Source organism: Mollisia scopiformis (genome assembly GCF_001500285.1).
Source record: "Mollisia scopiformis unplaced genomic scaffold LY89scaffold_33, whole genome shotgun sequence".
NCBI classification, from domain to species: domain Eukaryota; kingdom Fungi; phylum Ascomycota; class Leotiomycetes; order Helotiales; family Mollisiaceae; genus Mollisia; species Mollisia scopiformis.
The window spans coordinates 454,174-472,286 of NW_017263613.1; the positions used below are offsets into that span (position 1 = coordinate 454,174).

At 47.8% G+C, this 18,113-nt stretch overlaps 8 protein-coding genes across 8 annotated transcripts; 6 read left to right on the plus strand and 2 right to left on the minus strand.

The window, feature by feature from the left end:
• Window positions 1-1,978: 1,978 nt before the first annotated feature.
• Window positions 1,979-3,265, plus strand: LY89DRAFT_677183 (uncharacterized protein; the record flags this gene model as incomplete). The annotated part of the gene is made up of 3 exons (XM_018213664.1): window positions 1,979-2,078; window positions 2,414-2,583; window positions 2,681-3,265. The coding sequence occupies 3 exons, from the start codon at window positions 1,979-1,981 to the stop codon at window positions 3,263-3,265; spliced, it is 855 nt and encodes a 284-aa protein (XP_018062668.1).
• An 886-nt stretch (window positions 3,266-4,151) lies between these two features.
• On the plus strand, window positions 4,152-6,042 carry LY89DRAFT_789126 (uncharacterized protein; the record flags this gene model as incomplete). Its single annotated transcript, XM_018223223.1, has 4 exons — window positions 4,152-4,230; window positions 4,281-4,540; window positions 4,656-5,027; window positions 5,086-6,042. The coding sequence occupies 4 exons, from the start codon at window positions 4,152-4,154 to the stop codon at window positions 6,040-6,042; spliced, it is 1,668 nt and encodes a 555-aa protein (XP_018062669.1).
• A 542-nt stretch (window positions 6,043-6,584) lies between these two features.
• On the plus strand, window positions 6,585-7,916 carry LY89DRAFT_742153 (uncharacterized protein; the record flags this gene model as incomplete). The annotated part of the gene is made up of 1 exon (XM_018220796.1): window positions 6,585-7,916. The coding sequence occupies one exon, from the start codon at window positions 6,585-6,587 to the stop codon at window positions 7,914-7,916; it is 1,332 nt and encodes a 443-aa protein (XP_018062670.1).
• Window positions 7,917-8,239: 323 nt separating this feature from the next.
• On the minus strand, window positions 8,240-9,357 carry LY89DRAFT_701993 (GroES-like protein; the record flags this gene model as incomplete). The annotated part of the gene is made up of 2 exons (XM_018217227.1): window positions 8,240-9,240; window positions 9,297-9,357. 2 exons carry the CDS (start codon window positions 9,355-9,357, stop codon window positions 8,240-8,242), a joined length of 1,062 nt encoding a protein of 353 aa, XP_018062671.1.
• An 879-nt stretch (window positions 9,358-10,236) lies between these two features.
• Window positions 10,237-11,931, plus strand: LY89DRAFT_677187 (pyruvate decarboxylase; the record flags this gene model as incomplete). Its single annotated transcript, XM_018213665.1, has 1 exon — window positions 10,237-11,931. The coding sequence occupies one exon, from the start codon at window positions 10,237-10,239 to the stop codon at window positions 11,929-11,931; it is 1,695 nt and encodes a 564-aa protein (XP_018062672.1).
• Window positions 11,932-12,224: 293 nt separating this feature from the next.
• On the minus strand, window positions 12,225-13,126 carry LY89DRAFT_742156 (uncharacterized protein; the record flags this gene model as incomplete). The annotated part of the gene is made up of 3 exons (XM_018220797.1): window positions 12,225-12,509; window positions 12,586-12,809; window positions 12,862-13,126. 3 exons carry the CDS (start codon window positions 13,124-13,126, stop codon window positions 12,225-12,227), a joined length of 774 nt encoding a protein of 257 aa, XP_018062673.1.
• A 962-nt stretch (window positions 13,127-14,088) lies between these two features.
• LY89DRAFT_677189 (uncharacterized protein) lies at window positions 14,089-14,445 on the plus strand (the record flags this gene model as incomplete). Its single annotated transcript, XM_018213666.1, has 1 exon — window positions 14,089-14,445. The coding sequence occupies one exon, from the start codon at window positions 14,089-14,091 to the stop codon at window positions 14,443-14,445; it is 357 nt and encodes a 118-aa protein (XP_018062674.1).
• Window positions 14,446-15,869: 1,424 nt separating this feature from the next.
• LY89DRAFT_789131 (uncharacterized protein) lies at window positions 15,870-17,158 on the plus strand (the record flags this gene model as incomplete). The annotated part of the gene is made up of 5 exons (XM_018223224.1): window positions 15,870-16,137; window positions 16,200-16,334; window positions 16,387-16,517; window positions 16,569-16,692; window positions 16,739-17,158. The coding sequence occupies 5 exons, from the start codon at window positions 15,870-15,872 to the stop codon at window positions 16,963-16,965; spliced, it is 885 nt and encodes a 294-aa protein (XP_018062675.1). The 3' UTR covers window positions 16,966-17,158.
• Window positions 17,159-18,113: the final 955 nt, after the last annotated feature.

Consider the following 18,113-nt stretch of genomic DNA (forward strand, 5'->3'; position numbering starts at 1 on the left):
TCCAACGCGTACAGTCTCTGGTCGGATATTCTTTATTATGCCTTCCCAGGCTGGTAGGGGGTTGTTTGACCTTTAGATAATATAACAGCACGGTTGGACTCAAGTACGTAGACGAGGAATCGATTAGGCTATCTCTTAGAATCTAAAGGTAAAGAGGAAAGAAAGGAAGGAAGCGCCGGAAGGCAGGGCATATATATAGGCGAGCGGTCACGTGAGTATTTCGTAGCGGGCACGTGACTCCATAACCGTGACAATAATTAAACTTCGCATAATAATTATATTTTTAATTTTATAAATTAAACGCTTTATATATAATTTAAAATTACGTAAATTTATTCGATTTTATAATTTTTATAATAATTTTTTAAAATTTTCTTTATTTTTGAATATTGTAGAGGGGGTAAGAACATGAATCAGCAGTACGCTGTCACGGTCACGGGACTAGTGGGCCTTGGGTCACGCGGTGGGTCACGTGATGGAGTTTTACTCTCCTGTAAAACTCCAAGGTACAGTAAAACTCCAGGAGGGGGTTTTACTCCACAACACTCGGGTTCTATATAACTCTGGGTTGTCACCCATTAGATAGGGGCTTCGTGCTCAACTTGATTAAGCTTTCCTAACTACTATATCATTGCCTTACCTTACTTCATTCACCATACCAACCCACGTGACCTTACCAGGGTAAGGAGAGAGTCGTGACATACGCAAAAACAACCAAAACAATAATAAGTAGGCACTGCGCGAAGCAGACCACTATTCGCAGTAGTAGAATAAGTTCAAAACATCATATAAAAGCATTCGAAAGCATGTTACTGTAAAAACTAAGAGAGAGAGAAGAGTTGTTGTTATTTTAAGAGTGCGCGATCACAATATATGGGAAGCGTCACATGATAAACTAGACCCGATTGAGTGTAGTGCTAGGGAAGACTAGCGTTCCCGGGCTGGCCTCCTCAACCACACGTGCTGGTGAGCGCCAAAAAGAGCTGGCCCCGCCACAATATATAAAGCAATTTTTTAATTTCTTTTTTATTTATCGTTAAATTTACTCAACAAGTCCGACATAGAGCGGGAAGAATAGATTACGTTCCTCACTTGACGTGCTTTGATGGAAGCAATTGTGGCGTTGCGCAATTCGCCGAGTTCTGGTGGAACTTTGAGATGTACCACCGAAACATCTCCATCAACAGCAATCGCTCCTCAGAATCATCCGTGTATGGAGAAGCGCAGTGAAGAAGCTGACTCGAATATGCGAAGGTCAGCGGAAACAGTTTCAACCCGTCAATCAATGACTCCAGACTTCTGCCTTCCCTCTCCCAAGGACTGACATGGGCAAAGGAAAGAGCGATCAAAAGCACGAAATAATCTTCTCGACACTCCCCTGCCATTCAATCGTTCCGAAGCTTTGGCTCTTGGGATCAATGATCTCTTGGCATTCAAGCAGCACTATCCCGGTTGTTCATGGTTGTTGAGATGAGCCTGGTATCGTTGCTTGATGCCAGATCGCAGATCCATTGACATGGAAGATTGTAATACTCCGAGAGGTGAGATCGGAAACGCGTGTACATTTGTCCTATCTGGCTATTGTCAATCGTCAGCAGCGACTGATAAGGTATGTAGATATTGTACACATTCTATCAACATTATTAGCGGAATAATGATTGACCAGGAACCCTAGGAGACTGGATCGCGTAGAGCTACCACAGAGCTGTTCGTCTTCATGCAGATACTGCAATAAATACTCCGAGTTGTTGCTTTACAAAGCACTGTCGTCGAATTCTTTGCATCTCGCTCAGAATAAATGCAGAGGGTGTTCTGTATTTTGCTTGTACTCGACTTCTTCCTCGGAGTATCATCCGCTTCGCGATATACTGAGAAACAAGGTCCCAGGCAGATGTGTGAAGAGGGACGGAGTTATTGCAGAAGTGAAATGTCAAAGACGTGACTTTTGGGAGAGGAGACGATCGGCGGGATTTGCCGCATGGATTTTGTTTGCTGTATTTCGTCGAACGTCAAATCTTCGAACTTTATCCCACTGTTCAATTTATCAGAACGCCAACAATCCGCAACATATCAGCAATGTAAGTTGCATGTGCTATGAGCCCATACGGGAGCAGGGTAGTCGCTACTCGAGTTCCGCATCAGCACTCGCTATTACAGTTCTCGTGACTGACGTACTTCTCTTCTTCACGAAGCCAGAAACCGATTGTCAATCGAGTTGGCTAATCTATTCAATGTGCAGAAATATCACGACAGTATAGCTCACAGCTCACACTGTCCGAGCTTAAGCAATGACTCCTCATCGACCTTATTCCCCCCCTCTGCGAGCCAAACCTCCATCCACCGAGAACGAATGCTCCTATCGTTTGCCTCGACACGTGCAGAGCTCAGGCAACACTGTCTTCGATTGACATAGCGCATATGACAGTGCAAGGTGTGGAAAGGATATGGACAGAGACGTACAGCAAGATCTCGTACTCTGAAGTCGATTTGAACTTCACTTCTGCTGGTGGCCATTGCCCCGCAGCATACTGTTTTTCTGGCAACCAGAAATTATACCTTCGCAGATATCGCTACAACGCGATAGTGACCGCCTGAGGACATCTGACAACAGTTCAGATGGTTGGAAGAGAAGTGATGGAATTTGGAAGAGCGTCTGTAAATCTTGCTATCCAATGCTGAGGCGAAAAGAGAAGCGAAGCGACATCCGCCTATTGTTTCTTATCGTCTCCCTTCGCAAGAAGAAGAGGAAGGGGGGTTTAGCTCCGCGGGGCTGTTGGGACGGTCGTATACTACGCGCCAACAAAACCCCTCTAAACCCCTTTCCAACCCCACAGGACCGTTCACAGATGGTCCCAACCTCCTGAACCGAGACCGAGCATTATCCATCACGAATTCAAACTCAAACTCAAACTCAAACTCCAATTCTAACTCGGACGGTTTAAAGCGAAGTACAAGTAGAACCAAACCCAAACCCCTCCTAGACTTCACACCAACTTTTAAAGAAGCGCCGCAGTGGGACAAAACGGGCAAGGGACATGGTGTTGCACCTGTTAAGTGGGTCCCGCTTGTGGAGGTTGCTACTACGCCTGAGAATGCCGTTGGTGATGCTTTGGCTCCCAAGTCCACTGTATTCAGGAGAGAGACTACGGTTGCTAGACCTGGTACGGGAGTGCGGCCAGGTACTAGTGGTGGGAAGGGTGTGAATGGGGGTGGAGGAGGAGGGGCAGGGGGTGTTATGGGGAGAGGAAGGGTGAGGTATGATTGAATGAGGATTTTGAGGGGCATGCATTGGGTTGGGGAAAGGTGTTTTTTGTTGATACCATTGTTTTGCATTTATTTCTTTTGTGATGTTGGTGATTTAAAAGGAGTCGATACTCTTTTTCATGATGAGTAGGAGCTGGAGTGTTTTCTTTTGTTATAAGTGAGCATTTTTGGGTGAGTTTTCGGATATCAATTGGCGCTGGGCGCATGTCAAAGTTCTTGTGAGCGTAGTTAAATGCATGTTGTGAGCATTACTATGAAGCTACACGCAAGTGCATGAAGATGAGTGTCCTGTTCTTTGCGGTTACTGCTCTTCCCCTTGAGGGTTTAGGTTGGTTGGGGCAAGAAAATCTGGCAGCTTGTTGAAAGTGTTTTGTTCTCTGCCGCCCGTGTGATGTCTAGGACGGTATTTGGTATTGATGTCGTTAAAAGAAAGAAGTGCAGCCTCATATACCCGCGAAGAATGCCTCGATATTTTGTTGCTTATGTTGTGCGGTGCCTTGCGATAGCTGAGGTGTAACGATTAGTGTTGGGGTATTGAGTCGATTGAGATTCACGATGGAATGCTATTGATCTTTTTGTGGTTGATGCAGTGAGGCTGTGGCTGTGTGGCTGTGCTGAGCATCACTTCTCACGCCCCGTTGTTTGCAGAACGGCTTACCGCGAGGCTTCCTCGAAGAATTCGGCAGGCTCGACCCGTTGTTCGGAAAGTTTATAACTGTGATATCTCTTCGAGCAGTGTACGAGCTGGCATCCATGCTCTGACACCGGTTTTGGGCATATCTGTTTCCGGTTGTGTTAAAAGCCCAGTATGACCAGAAGTCTGTCGCTCATAGGCTGGTGGATCTGTTGCCAATGTCGCCGGGAAGTAAATCAAGAACTGTTTCGTGATGCTTGCCCAGACTGTGGGCACCTCTGCTGCTTCCAATACTGTTGCAAGATCGGCGAGGACCCTTCGGGTGAGCAAGGGTTTTCTATAAGGCCATATTATTCTACAAGTCAACTACTAGCAAATTCAGATGCTGGGGAAGAATGGATTCATGATGAATTAAGTCCTGATGAACTCGACACGCTCATTAATGAAGCATATGGCCAGCCTGTACTGGAGGAGCACGTTGGCGAAAAGGAAGATGATGGAAAGAAGAAATACGGCTTATCAACTCCGTCCTCTATTCGGGAACCCGCAGCCAGCGAAGGACTTGCCTGCTTCATCTTCGAAGACGATGTGCTCCATAATCTATGGATCGAGGCTGCCAGAAAAACTTCCTCAAAAGATTTGGTTGGAAACATACAGCTCTTGCTCGTTTCTTTCGCACAGGACCTCTTAGACGAGTCAACATCTATTAGCGAACAACAAATTGGTCTTTTCGTGAAATCTAGAGCTAAATATTCAGCTGGTCTCATTTGCCACGGAGCTAAATTCACGTCTGGGGAAGGGAAAGTCCCAGCAACCACTTTTCGAGGACTCAAACGGTCTCGATGTCGAGGAAGAGAATCATGGACTCATGGGCCCAGATAGCTTCCAGGCCTTCGTCGAAAGATCGCGCGCTTTCCAAACGTTCAGGATGAATGTGGAGAAATTCGTCAGGCCAATTCCAACTCAACCTGCAAGTCGCCTACAAAAATGCAAGGACATTTTGTATGCTTTATCAGAAGGATTGGTAAATCCAATGTGCGCAATTTTCAAGTACCTGGGTAAATATTGGAATCGCTTGATCAAGGGTCCGCCAGTGGAGGAGGGATTCACGCGAATAATGTGGACTTGTGTAAGTTGCTGCCCAATTCGTCAGCCCTTGCCCCTTTTTCACTGAATAAGAAAATTAGTCATGTGGTACAACACTGTATGATGACTACGATAGGACAGAAAGCAGTGCCGCAGAAGAGTTTCACCAGCTATTGCAGCGTCAATCTCGACGTAAAAGTGCCCCACTAAACCATCACCTTGTATTTCGTCAATTAGCTCAGTTCATCGGTCGGCTCTGCAACAGCATCGCGGCTGCTATTCTCATATTGCCAACTTACTGTTTCAATCTGTACAGGAAAGTTTTTCACAGAACACCGAATCTTCCAACGCATGAGTTGGAGGCGCAGCAACCACCATCTCAGGCAACATCACAACGACCAGCGCCACCTGAACAGCTCTACCTCCTCTTATGTATCGATGATGGCAGTCGGTCGTCTGTAATACGGGCATACCAGCCTGCTGTACACGATATAGATTCCGACAATGCCTTCTTTAACATGCTTCATCGATATCACGCCTCTACCAAGAAGCGATGGTGGTCCTGGCTGTCCATGCGCGAGATTAAAGATATCTACTTTGTATCTTTTGATCTGTACGAGAGATCTATTGTCGACATCAAAGAGATCAATGCGATGCCGACAGCTGAGTACAACACTGCCTATCGTTACGAGAGCACTAATGTCAAACCACCAATTGGATCGAGGACCTTGAAGCATTTCTTGCGCTATCCGGAACATGCTTCTGCTGAACTTGCGCCATGTCTTCAAAAAGTACCGAAGAAACTCAATGATCGGCTGATTCCTTGCCCTACCCAAGGTGTGTCTCCTGGCTGGGGCTTACACTTCGAAGATGGATGGAGTTGGAAGAAGATTTTGACGATCATATGTTCTCTGTTCTTACTCGCAAGTATTTTGGAGGGTGCTTTGTACTCGAGGCTTCAACATAATGTTCAAGACGCTATGGCGCTTGGGGCATTCATGCTGGCTTGCTTCAGCATTGTTATTGCAACTTTACAAGCTTGGTTGATGATTGCATGAGGCTGCACTTTGCCCATGCGAGGCATGAGAAGAGCAAAGTTGTGGCCATCCCACCACTTTGATGAGGCTCGGCCCATGAAACAATGCACCCAACACAAGAACTCCTATCAAGTATTCCACATACTACAAGTTCAAGGGATTGGATTTTCTGCAAAGTCGAGAACAATACAAGCTCGAGGAAGGGACGAAAAAAGGAAAGTTAAAGCGTCGTACATTTTGGTTTGGAGTTCATCTTGGTCCTCATCTTTGATAATAACAATCCAAGTGGCCCACTCGGTTCTACTTCCACTGCTCATAATCTCACGACTTTCTATTTTCTACGACGCCCTATGGATCCTCCTTACGAAGAGACTCACATGAACGAGGCTGATGCTTATATTTGGAGTCAGCCCTGCCTAAGATGTGCTGACTGTACGCCAAGCCACGAGCAAGGCGGCAGCAATTTGGGGGCCATGTTTCAGCACAACACTTCTATCTATAAATCTTCAGAGCTCCACTTTCCTTGAACTTTGAGATCTTCTAGTGAAGACACAATTTCAAACATGTCTGATTCAGGTGGGTGTACTCTCACGCCTCAAGCACGTGCCTTCAGTTCCATCTTGTCAGCTTTCATTGGATCAGTCGTCAACGGCCTTACCTCTGGTTACATGATCGCATTCATAACTGGCTGGATTGCATGGTTTGCATTCTTCCGCGTCGTTATCGGTGGATCATATATGTTCTACCGCAGCGTGACGGGGACATGGACAGTCGAACAAAGTGTCGACCAATACGAAATACCCAACAGAGCAACGTCTCCCGACCCCGAATCAGATGCCCAGGCTTCTCTCATCAATCGAGGATCCAACAATCAACTATACGAAAATCCCGCTCGAAACGCATCAACAACCCACCCCCCTATCTTAAGCGAGCTCCCACTCAGCTCTGCAGAAGAATACCTTCGCACCGTCTACACCACCGTCTTCACCCAAGACACCTCCCTCGCCCACCTCCCCAAGCAATCCCCCCTCAGCACCTTCTGGCCCACACGCTCCGACCTCTTAATCCGCCAACAAACCACCCGCCTCGCCCAACAAAAGCGCTCCGAGCTCCGCACCCACTTCGCCTCAACCCAGGACCTCGAACGCGCCCTCCGCGCCTACCCACGCCTCTACAAACAAGGCAAACTATCCGGTCTCCCACCACCACTCATGTCCCCCTACCTCGCGCCGCTGAACCGCGACGTCACCGTCCTGGGCTGGATCGGCTGGGTATACAGCGCCGTCTACGCGCCCATCTCGCAGATAATCTGGATAGCAGCCAATGCATCGACCTCCTCCTCCTCCTCCGGCATAGCCAAGATCGTAAAAGGGATTTCCGTAGCCGTCACAGCTTTACCTCTCTGTCTCGACTCCCGCGTCCGTTTCGCGGACTCGTTGCAGAAGAAGAAGCGGTTCGGTGGGACGTGGGCTTATTATGCTTTTAACCTGACCAACGCCGCGAGCTGTACATTGCAAGGCCTCCTCTGCGGCGCCCTGCTCGTCTGGGGCGTGGTTGAAGCGCGCAGCGACACGGATCCTTTCTTCGCGTCAAGCTTTCCTTGGCCGCTGGTGGCGATCTATCCTATCTTCTCGCTCGTCTGGGCGTTTGGCAGTTTTAGGATCGTGCCGATGATGGATGGGGGGAGGAAGAGAGCGTCGCAGGCGCATTGGGCGGGGTATTTTTTGGATGTGGGGATGGGGGTTTTTGCGGGGTTGTTTTTGGCGGCTCCGGCGTTTGCGTTGTATTTTTCGAGTGTGGAGCCGGGGATGGGGGAGGAGGGGGCGAGGGATTTGGGGCAGTTTTTGGAGTGTGAGGTACCGGGTTGGCAGAAGTTTTCTGCTATATTTCCTTAAGAGATTGGGGGGATTGCTGAATGGCGTTGTGAGTTGTTTTAGCGAGTTCTTTCAATCAACCAGACTGTCAGAAGCAGAATCCATACGTGACCGATGACTCTTCGAATATTATGGCTGCATGTAAGGCCTCGCCAACATCCGGGTTTGGAACAAGACAGCAAGACATTTTATCATTGACTAGCAGTGATCAGTATCTAAATGTTGAGTTCAATCACCCTGAAAATCTGGTAAAAACGTCGATTGATTACTAAAGAGCGCAAAAGACAAGCAAAGCATCAAACTCCATAAGAAATGCGATCTAAAGAAACATAATCGCTACAAAATCACTTGCTGGTATCAACGACCATCCGTCCCACGATTTTACCAGCTTCCATCTTCTCGAAAATCTCAGGCAGCGTACTCAGAGGAACAACCTCAAACGGTGCTTTGATAAGCCCCAGACGGAAGAACTCAATCGCCTCTAACGTATCCAAACGATTCCCGACATAGCTGCCCTTGACGGTAATCATGCGCACCACCGTATCGAAAACGGGAGCCTTGAAATATGCTCCGGCTGGCATTCCAATGCAGACCACGACGCCATGAGATCGCACATATTCAGTAGCTTGATGGAACGGACCCTCTGAAACAGCAAGTAGCAGTACCCCACGAGGACCGACATTGCCCGGTGTAGCCGCTCTGACGTCCGCAACGAGGTCTTTCGATGTCGTGAAGTCGACGTAAGCAGATGCACCTAGCGATTTACAGAATTCTCCTTTCGCGGCTCCCCCATCGATGGCGATGGTATGGAGACCCATTGCCTTGGCATACTGGAGTGCCAAGCTGCCGAGTCCGCCACCTGCGCCGACGATAGCGACGTATTGTCCTGCTCTGGCGCCCGATTCTTTGAGTCCTTTGTACACGGTGATACCTGCGCAAAGAACAGGCGCGACGGCCGCGAGGTCAAGGTCCTTTGGGATACGGGCAACGTGGGCGGCTTTGCCGATTGCGTATTGTTGAAATGTGCCGTCCACGGTGTAGCCGGAGAGCAGAGCGTGTGGACACAATGGCTCGTCGCCTTCCATGCAGAATTCGCAGTTCAGACATGATCCTCCGAGCCATTTGATGCCGACGTGGTCTCCGAGCTCGATGTTATCGACGAGAGAGCCTTTTGCGACGACGACGCCTGCTCCCTCGTGACCGCCGACCAATGGCATCTTGGTGTCTAGTGGCCAGTCGCCGTTCATGGCGTGAAGATCGGTGTGACAAACGCCGGAGTATTTGATGTTGATCAGTACTTCATCAGGGCCAGGCTTTTGTACTGGGATCTTCTTGTAGACGGGTGCTGGGACTTATGTGAGCTTCAAGATGCGGTTGCGGGGTATTTGGAAGTGAACTTACGTCCGCCGGTCTTTTCGACGACCTGAGCCCATTGTTCTTGTGGGATCTCAAATTGGGCCATAGTAGCGATGGATCTAGATTCCTTGTCTTGATTGTGTTTGAAGAAGGGTGAAGTGTTCTTCGAAGTTGAAAGTGAATGCTTGAAGTTGTGTTGGGTGACTGAGCAAACAGAACGTGAGAAGTGCCAGGACTTAAGTATGTGACCAGGACGGGAGAAATTGCAGAGACGGACCAATCCGAAGCAACTCGGAGCCGAAAGCACTGAGCAGGGAAAATGATGGGACGGGGTAGAAATCGCTCTCTGAAGTGACATCATGTTACTACTTATCAGGACAGAAGATCTTTGCGTCGAGTAAGCAGGTTCAAGGGTAAGATGCAAACGGCCTTACTTTCTGGATGAGATTTGCTCCTGGCGTGGTCTCTCGCATGAAGCCGCCGCGATGTCGGCCACTCGAATATGATTATGGGTAATACAATGCAATCCACGTTGTATTGAGATTGAATATTTCCTTCATGATCAGCCCACTATTTTGACGGTACTGGACTCCGTAGGGCGTTCAGGGGTAGCTTGCCGAGACCCCGCTAAGCGAATCAAAGACTTTCAAAAACATCACGCCACTTCATCAATCCTCCATTTTTGATGGTCTGCTTCTTTACCGTCGAATGGAAATTTCTCTCGTCTTTCTTTGCAGACAATATGTTTCCGTTCCACTGCATTCGTACAGATCATCCGATGTCCGGCCAATCTCCTGATGGTCTGTCACCTCTGGGAGAATGGCCGAACAATAATTTCGCCGCCCGCCGCCGCCGCATCACGAGCATTTTACAATCTGATCGAAGGGATCTATTATTAAACGCGAGGCGTGTCTTATATTGAATTCAAAAGGCTACTTAGGATTACATTCTCGTCAACACCAGATCTAAAGTACAGCAATTAAACATGTCAAACATGTCTGCTTTCACAGTTGGAGATTACCTCGCCGAAAGGCTCGTTCAGATCGGGATTCGACATCACTTCGTCGTCCCAGGCGATTACAACCTCATTCTTCTCGACAAACTCTCAGCACACCCTCAACTAACAGAAGTTGGCTGCGCGAACGAATTGAACTGCTCCATGGCAGCTGAAGGCTACGCTCGCGCCAAAGGAGCCTCAGCATGCGTCGTGACATTCAGTGTCGGTGCGCTCTCAGCCTTCAACGGCACCGGCAGTGCGTACGCAGAAAACCTCCCTCTCATCCTAATCAGCGGATCACCCAACACCAACGATGCTGGTGAATTCCACATCTTGCACCACACGCTCGGAGATCATGATTACTCTTACCAATTCGAAATGGCGAAAAAGATCACGTGTTGCGCAGTATCAGTCAAGAGAGCTGTTGATGCGCCACGTCTGATCGACCGAGCTATTCGAGCCGCTTTGATTGCACGAAAACCTGCGTATATCGAAATCCCAACAAATCTATCCGGTGCAGCATGTGTTCGGCCGGGTCCTATAAACGCAGTCACCGATCCCGTGCCAAGCGATGAAGGGGCGTTGGCTGCGGCTATCGATCAAGCAGCTCAGTATCTGGACGGAAAGAAGAAGCCCATCATTCTTGTAGGACCGAAATTACGCAGAGCGGGCGCAGAAAAGGAGCTGCTGAAACTGGCGGAAAAGCTGGGATGCAGTGTTGCGGTCCAACCAGCAGCCAAGGGCTTCTTTCCGGAGGATCATCCACAGTTTGTGGGGATATTTTGGGGCCAAGTCAGCACGCTTGCCGCTGATTCGATCGTACACTGGGCAGATGCCATTATTTGTGCTGGTACTGTGTTTAATGACTACAGCACAGTAGGCTGGACAGCATTACCCAACATCCCACACATGGTGGCGGAAATGGACCACGTGACCTTCCCCGGGGCGCATTTCAGTCGTGTACGATTATGCGACTTCTTATCGAGACTGGCAGAGGTGGTTACTCGGAACGATAGCACAATGATAGAATACGCTCGGCTATGTCCCGATCCTCCTACAGAGCGAGTTCCCAACGCAGAAGAAGAATTGACGCGAAAAGAGATTTCTCGACGGGTACAAGGACTTCTTACCCCAGAGACGAGTCTCTTCGTAGAAACAGGAGATTCGTGGTTCAACGGCATCCAGCTACGGCTACCCCAAGGAGCAGATTTTGAAATCGAGATGCAGTGGGGTCACATCGGATGGTCCATCCCAGCCGCCTTCGGATACGCAATGGGCAAGCGAGACCGAAAAATCATCATCATGGTAGGCGACGGTTCATTCCAAGTAACCGTCCAAGAAGTCTCGCAAATGGTTCGATGGAACCTACCAATCATAATCCTCCTGATGAACAACAAAGGGTACACGATCGAAGTAGAGATCCACGATGGACTCTACAACCGCATCAAGAACTGGGATTACGCGAAATTGGTAGAAGCGTTCAACTCGACGGACGGCCACGCATTGGGATTGCAGGTCGCGACGGTGGGAGAATTGGCGGTGGCGATTGAGAAGGCACAGACTCATGCGGATGGACCTACGCTGATTGAATGCTCGCTGCATCAAGATGACTGTAGTAGGGAGCTGATCACTTGGGGTCATTTCGTTGCCGCGGCAAATGCTAGACCTCCGACGCATGCTTAAATCTCGAGTGGGATCATCTGGGCGGATTCTCTGGTTTTGCTTTCAACTTGCGTGGCTTTGCATATGGAGTTACATAGCTTGTCATGGGAGTTTATCTAGATTCGCATTACATATTGATTTATCATGTCTGTCCAAAGTAGGATGCTCAGCAAGTCTACAGTTAAGACTTCTGTGTCGTGACCTTTACAACACGGAGCTCTAGAGTCAGACCATGCAACAACTTCGGGACTAATTACTCGTCACGTGCTGCACCTTCTACACATTTTCAAAGTCCTCATTCATTCTTGCATCTATCACATCGTAACATTATGATGCTCCACCGCAAACGCCTCCAAACTATCCCGATCCCGACACTCACGATGCGGGATCCCCCACCCCTGAATCCCCTTCCTCTTCCCACTCTCATCAATCTTCGCCCACTCCACCGTCGCGTCAGCAAAACACTCAATCGCCTGCCGCAAGTAGTTGAAGCAGTGATCCATATGGAACGGCGAAAACGACACTCCGTCGTGGTCTAGCGGTTTGCCGTTCGGGTTCCGCTTTGCGTCTGGCAGGTAGGCGAATTCGCGGATTGTGGCCTGTTTTGCGGGTTTCTGGTTAGTGGAGTTTCCTAGCTGGAGGAAAGGTAGCTGGGGGAGAGGGAGGGGTACGGACCAAGCAGTGTAGTTGGTGGAACATGGCAATGGAGAATCGTTCAGAGTGCGTAGTATCGGGTAGTCCGGGCTCGTAGCCGAATTCTTCGATTGAAGAGGTCGGGATGGCGATGGTGTGGGTTTCGAAGTTCTTGAGCCATCTGTTCCAGCCTATGGCTGCTTGGGGTGTGTTTCCGGACCAGTCGGCGCTGTCTTCGAAGATGACTGGTGTTGATAAAGGAGCGACTGGTTTTTGTCAGATGCATTTTTGAGTTCGGATTTGCTTGTATTGACATACTTTGGGGAACAAAACTTTTGATGGCTCTAGGAGCCAGGTGACGAAGTCCTTGGCGATAGGCGATGTTGATGCCAGCTATGAAAAGTACGATGAAGAAGATCTGGTGCAGAATAGATACTCCGTTGGTGTAGAATCGTCGTTTACAGATAGATTGGAATACTTTGCGGGCTCGACTCGGTTTCTTGATGTACAAATCGTGCTTCTCTTGTTCCTGAACAGGAAGCAAGCTCTCGTTCGACATTTCACTGGAGCTTCTACTCGACATTTTGAATGGAGATATAGGTGGGAGAAGTGAGCAGTGAAGTCAAGTGAAGTCAAGTGAAATGAGGAACTTCTCCAGATGAAAGTGCAAATGGCAGGGTCTTGGAACAGCAATGACGATTGTTGAAGGTGCCCAGCTGTCTAGCGTCTATAAAAGTCTTCAACCTCGGAGCAGAGCACAACAATCGATTATCAAACTCATAAGACGGGAATGCAAAAGGGAAAAAGCCTCGGCATCCTCTAACAAAACGCCACGAAAGTCTAGATCCTCTCAACACACCGAGTTCCTTACGTGCGATAAATTGAAGCCTCCTATCGGACATCCCGTATCGTGTCCAAGTGCTCGTGACCTTGAGTAGCTGCAGATCAAATTCTTTCATTGTCCAAAATGAGAACATTCAAAGTGAAGAGGATGGATTCATCCTCTTCACCTCCTGTATCGAGTTAGTTCTGTATCCGAGGATCCTTGTTGTAGATCGGGTATTCTTCGCTTACGGTGGCACTGCGGTGAGGCGGTAAAGCATAGAGCATATTCGGGATGTCAGAAGCTTACTTGCGGTAGGTAGCATACAATCATGTGCAGGAGATCTCAGCTTTCAGAAGCTTACTTGCAGTGTGGAGCATTCAACCGTGTGTAGGGGATCCTTGATGTCAAAAGCTTACTTGCAGTGGGGCATGCAACTTCGACAAGGATCGGGCTCTTTCTAAAGAATTACAACCCTGCATACGCTAGAATTTGTATACGGCGCAAGATTCCGCACTACCGCATTACAACGTTTGATCACTCTCGTTTTGCCATCTTGCATAAATTCGACCAAAAATCAAGGGTGGAAGGGACCACTATTGTGAAGATATTATAAAGGTCAAGCATACCCAGATCATTGGAAGTGCTGCAACTCAAGCTTTCAAATCTCTCCAAGCTCTCCTTTTACCCACCATCAACGTCGTTCTCAACCACCCACAATCATGAAAACATCAGTTATCCTCGCACTTTGCGCTGCATTTGCAACCGTCCAAGGACTCGCAATCCAGTTCCGCGACACGGTTGAAGTCGCTACTCCAGCAGAGCACAACAGCTACAAGAGAGACGAGGTCGAAATCGCGACCCCAGCAGAGCACAACAGCTATAAGCGAGACGAAGTAGAGGTTGCTACCCCTGCCGAGCACAACAGCTACAAGCGCGACGAAGTAGATGTTGCTACCCCTGCCGAGCACAACAGCTACAAGCGCGACGAAGTAGAGGTTGCCACCCCTGCCGAGCACAACAGCTACAAACGGGACGAGGTTGAAGTCGCCACTCCAGCCGAACACAACAGCTATTAGCTGGACTACCGACATGACTTGCAGTAAGAACGGCTCATGAGTAGAGGTGGATAGTGGAGGAAATGGCGGGATGCGGGGGGTTGGCAAAAAGATTTTAGCTCTCCAAGCTTAAGATCACGTAGCAAATGAAATCTGTTGCTTGCCATCAAATCTAGAACCGCATATGCTTTGTGAAACGTGTCAATAACATGGCAGGCCCAGTTCGTATTGTTTGAAATCTGACTTGACTTCTAACAAAACCTGAACCCCAACGTCGTTGATGCGCTTCCAGGCGTAAAGCATTGCAAAACTTCGAAAGTCAATACCCCGCATTGATCAGATGACTTAGCATAATCAAAGGGCGTCATTACGACCGAAATCTCCATGTCCAAGAAGCGGTGAGAAGTTTAAAGTGAGAGGCGTATAGTCCTTGCTGTTCGTTATGTTTGCGGCCGACGAGACGAAATCCAGCCCAATTAAAACCTATCACTCGTAACACTGCGCCGTAGATCTAAACAAATCAAGCTTTGCTCCACTTTCACTGCGACTCAAATGCGCCCCTTAGCCGCAGGAAATCCGCCGTTTTGGGTCACTTTGCGAAAACGTGGCGTTCGGTGTACGAAACGTGCATACACGGGCTAAGCTTCTACGATGCATTCATACCACTATCCTTGTCCTAAATCTAATGCCTGTTTGAAAATGTCTTAAATATCTGTGCGACCTTCTTTAAAGAGATAAATGCAAGGCGAATGTTGAGGATCTAGATACCCGCAATTGTGCATAGGCCTCAATCCACTTTTGCGCTTGCATTAGGGCAAAGCCGAACATACGGAAATGGAAGGCGAATTTTGGATATCTAGCTACCCCGCGGAGTGGAGATACGATAGGAAGAAGATCATAGGTCTATATGCTGTCAGATGACAGCAGCATATTCTTGTAAGAAACTGACAATGGTGGCAAATCTGACAGCAGCATATTCTTGTAAGAAGCTGACAATGGTGGCAAATGACTATGAAGACTAGCAATTAAGTAAGGATTGTACGGCATGAATCGAAGCGCTTTGAAGAGCGGGATGAAATCTTAGCAGTAGCCTATCTGACACTTCCAGCACTGGCATTTTCCCGTCCGACATGACAAGTTGTAAGTCGGTGAAGCCGTTGTGCGTTCTCATGCGTTACTGCTTTCCTGATCTGGACGTGTTATCTTTCTAGAAGGAGTTGCGTACGTACGCAACTCGGTGCAATGGCAGGAGCGAGGTGAGGTCAACAGAGTTAATCTTCGATAATTCAAATGGCTATCATCGTATCACGCGGACAAGGTATGCAGCAGTACCTGACAGAAACAGACTAAGTGATAAATCTAACTCTTTCCCTTGGCTTTCTGGCGTGCTGATTATTCTATAACATTATCATCCGTGGTCTGACATTCTGTTGAACTCAGCAACAATGACCTCAAAACTTTCTCAAATGATGAAGTTCAGGGACAATTCAGATGATGATATCCGTTACGACCCTTTGAGTGACGAGAAATCCCTTCTTGAGAGTTCCCATGGAGAACCAGTGTACAGCAAGCAAGGATGGAGAAGTCGAACATCCATCACATATGTGTTGACCTTAGCTTTGTTGCTCATCTCGGTCGTGCTCAATGTGGTGGTTTGGCTGCAGCTCTCAAAGCTGCATGAAATTTCCCACGCTCATGACGGAACTGAATATGGTGAGCACTTTACTTCAGTTCCTAATAAACCAGTAAGGTGTAATAACATTTGGGTTTCTTAGGTTCACCAGTTGTGAGGGATATTGGACTTCAATATCACAAACAACCCATCAACGGATCTTTTGAGAAACAGACCATATACCGTCAGAAGCCTAGCAAAGAAGTCGATGACGCGTGGCTAGCACTTGGAGTGAGCGGTACGAACCTCCTTCGCAACCAAGAAAGACTTTCACTGACTGAAATCTGCAGCTGATTCCATTGTAATTCCTGTCGATGAAGCGGCGCAATTCGGCATCAGAGAGGGGCAAGTTAAACGGGTAATTGAAGACGGAGGAGGGTATATGGCGGATGTCATGGTTTTTCACAACCTTCACTGCTTGGTATGTTGAGTTGAGATTCAAGTGAAATGCATGCGCTAAAATCGACTCTAGAACTTGATCAGACAGACCTCGCGCTGGAATTGGGACCATTATTCCGCGCTGATCGGCACTCCCGAGGCGTTTGGTACCGCATTTGAGGGTTTCGATGGCGAGATCCAGCTTGAGAAGCACTTCAGTCCGTTCTGTCAACCCTACCTTCTAGACACTGCTAACCTTTCCAGCTCACTGCGTAGATATGCTTCGCCAGGAAATCATGTGCGACGCCGATACTAACGTTTATGGACAATGGTATGTCAAAAATCATGGACCCTCCAAGGATTTCAGCATCAACCGGCAATGTAAGGACTTTGATGCCATTCTTAAATGGTACCAGGGCAACCATATAGATATGGATAACACGTATGTGAGGCACACGCCGGGAGACCCTGTTCTCGATGAAGAGCCATAGATAGTTGTAAACGATTTCATAAAACAACTTGGGTCAGTCAGAGTGTCCGACTGGGTGACAGATTTTGGGAAATGGGTGTCCAGAACTTCAATGTTAAATAAAGTCACCCGAAACTCGCTGGGAATTTGAACGCATAAACAGAAGCAATACAGCTACAGTGGGAGAAGTGGGAGTAGCGGAGTTAATAGAAGCCGCAATCATAATATCAAGAACAGAAAGATTTAAATGGTTTCGACTTTTATTTTATTTTATTGATTTGGTCATCATCTCTCTTACCTCTCCAACACAATTTGTTCACACCCACTCGTCTTGTGTTAGATCTTGGAGTAGCCAATAAAGACTAGCCGCGAGGTACAAAGAAAGACCTAGGAAAACGACCCACCAGGTCAAAGAAACAAACAAGGGGTGATAGGTCATGAGAAAAACACAAAGGGATAAGACCAACAACAAAGCTCTAAGAACTAAGAGGACCAAGGAAAGAGTTAAGACAATTGTCCAAGAGACCAACCTCTCCACCACGAATAATGAGAGAATTCGAAAGGCAAATTCCAGTAGGGTAGCTGTGAGAGACTGGCAGGCCGCTAGAGCCGGAATGAGAGAGAGAATAAATTCCTCGACCATTGTTTCTTGGTAGTAGTTCATACTTGTAAAGTGGCTGTTTCTGTGTGGTCGGTTTGTTGGTTCTTGTGTTGTTTCTGTGTGTGGTAGTTATGTGTGTTGGTTTTGTGTGATTAAAGATCTTGAAGGGAATTGGTGGAGCTTTTTGTATAAGAGACGAGGGGATTGTTCGGAACAATAGTGATTGTTTCGAATGGGAGTGGTTAGCTGTTTTCTTGTGGATGCATGAAATAAATAGACAACCAGAGTGATCGAGAAAGAGTTGAACAGTGAATTGTTTTTTTTTTTCAGACGGGGACAGAACAGACAGTCTTCATAAGCCTTTGTCTCAAAAAAGTTGAATACTTGACCTGGTTATGAGGATCCAACCTCTGTACTCGCCATACAGAAAATACCAAAAGTCGGCTTTATTCATTCTATACCGTCAGCACAGGAATACCCAGGCAAGAGAATAGATGAAGCTGGTTAGAAAGCCGATATATAATCTTCAAGCTCAACATCATATTATACAGTATCGAGACTCAGCGCCT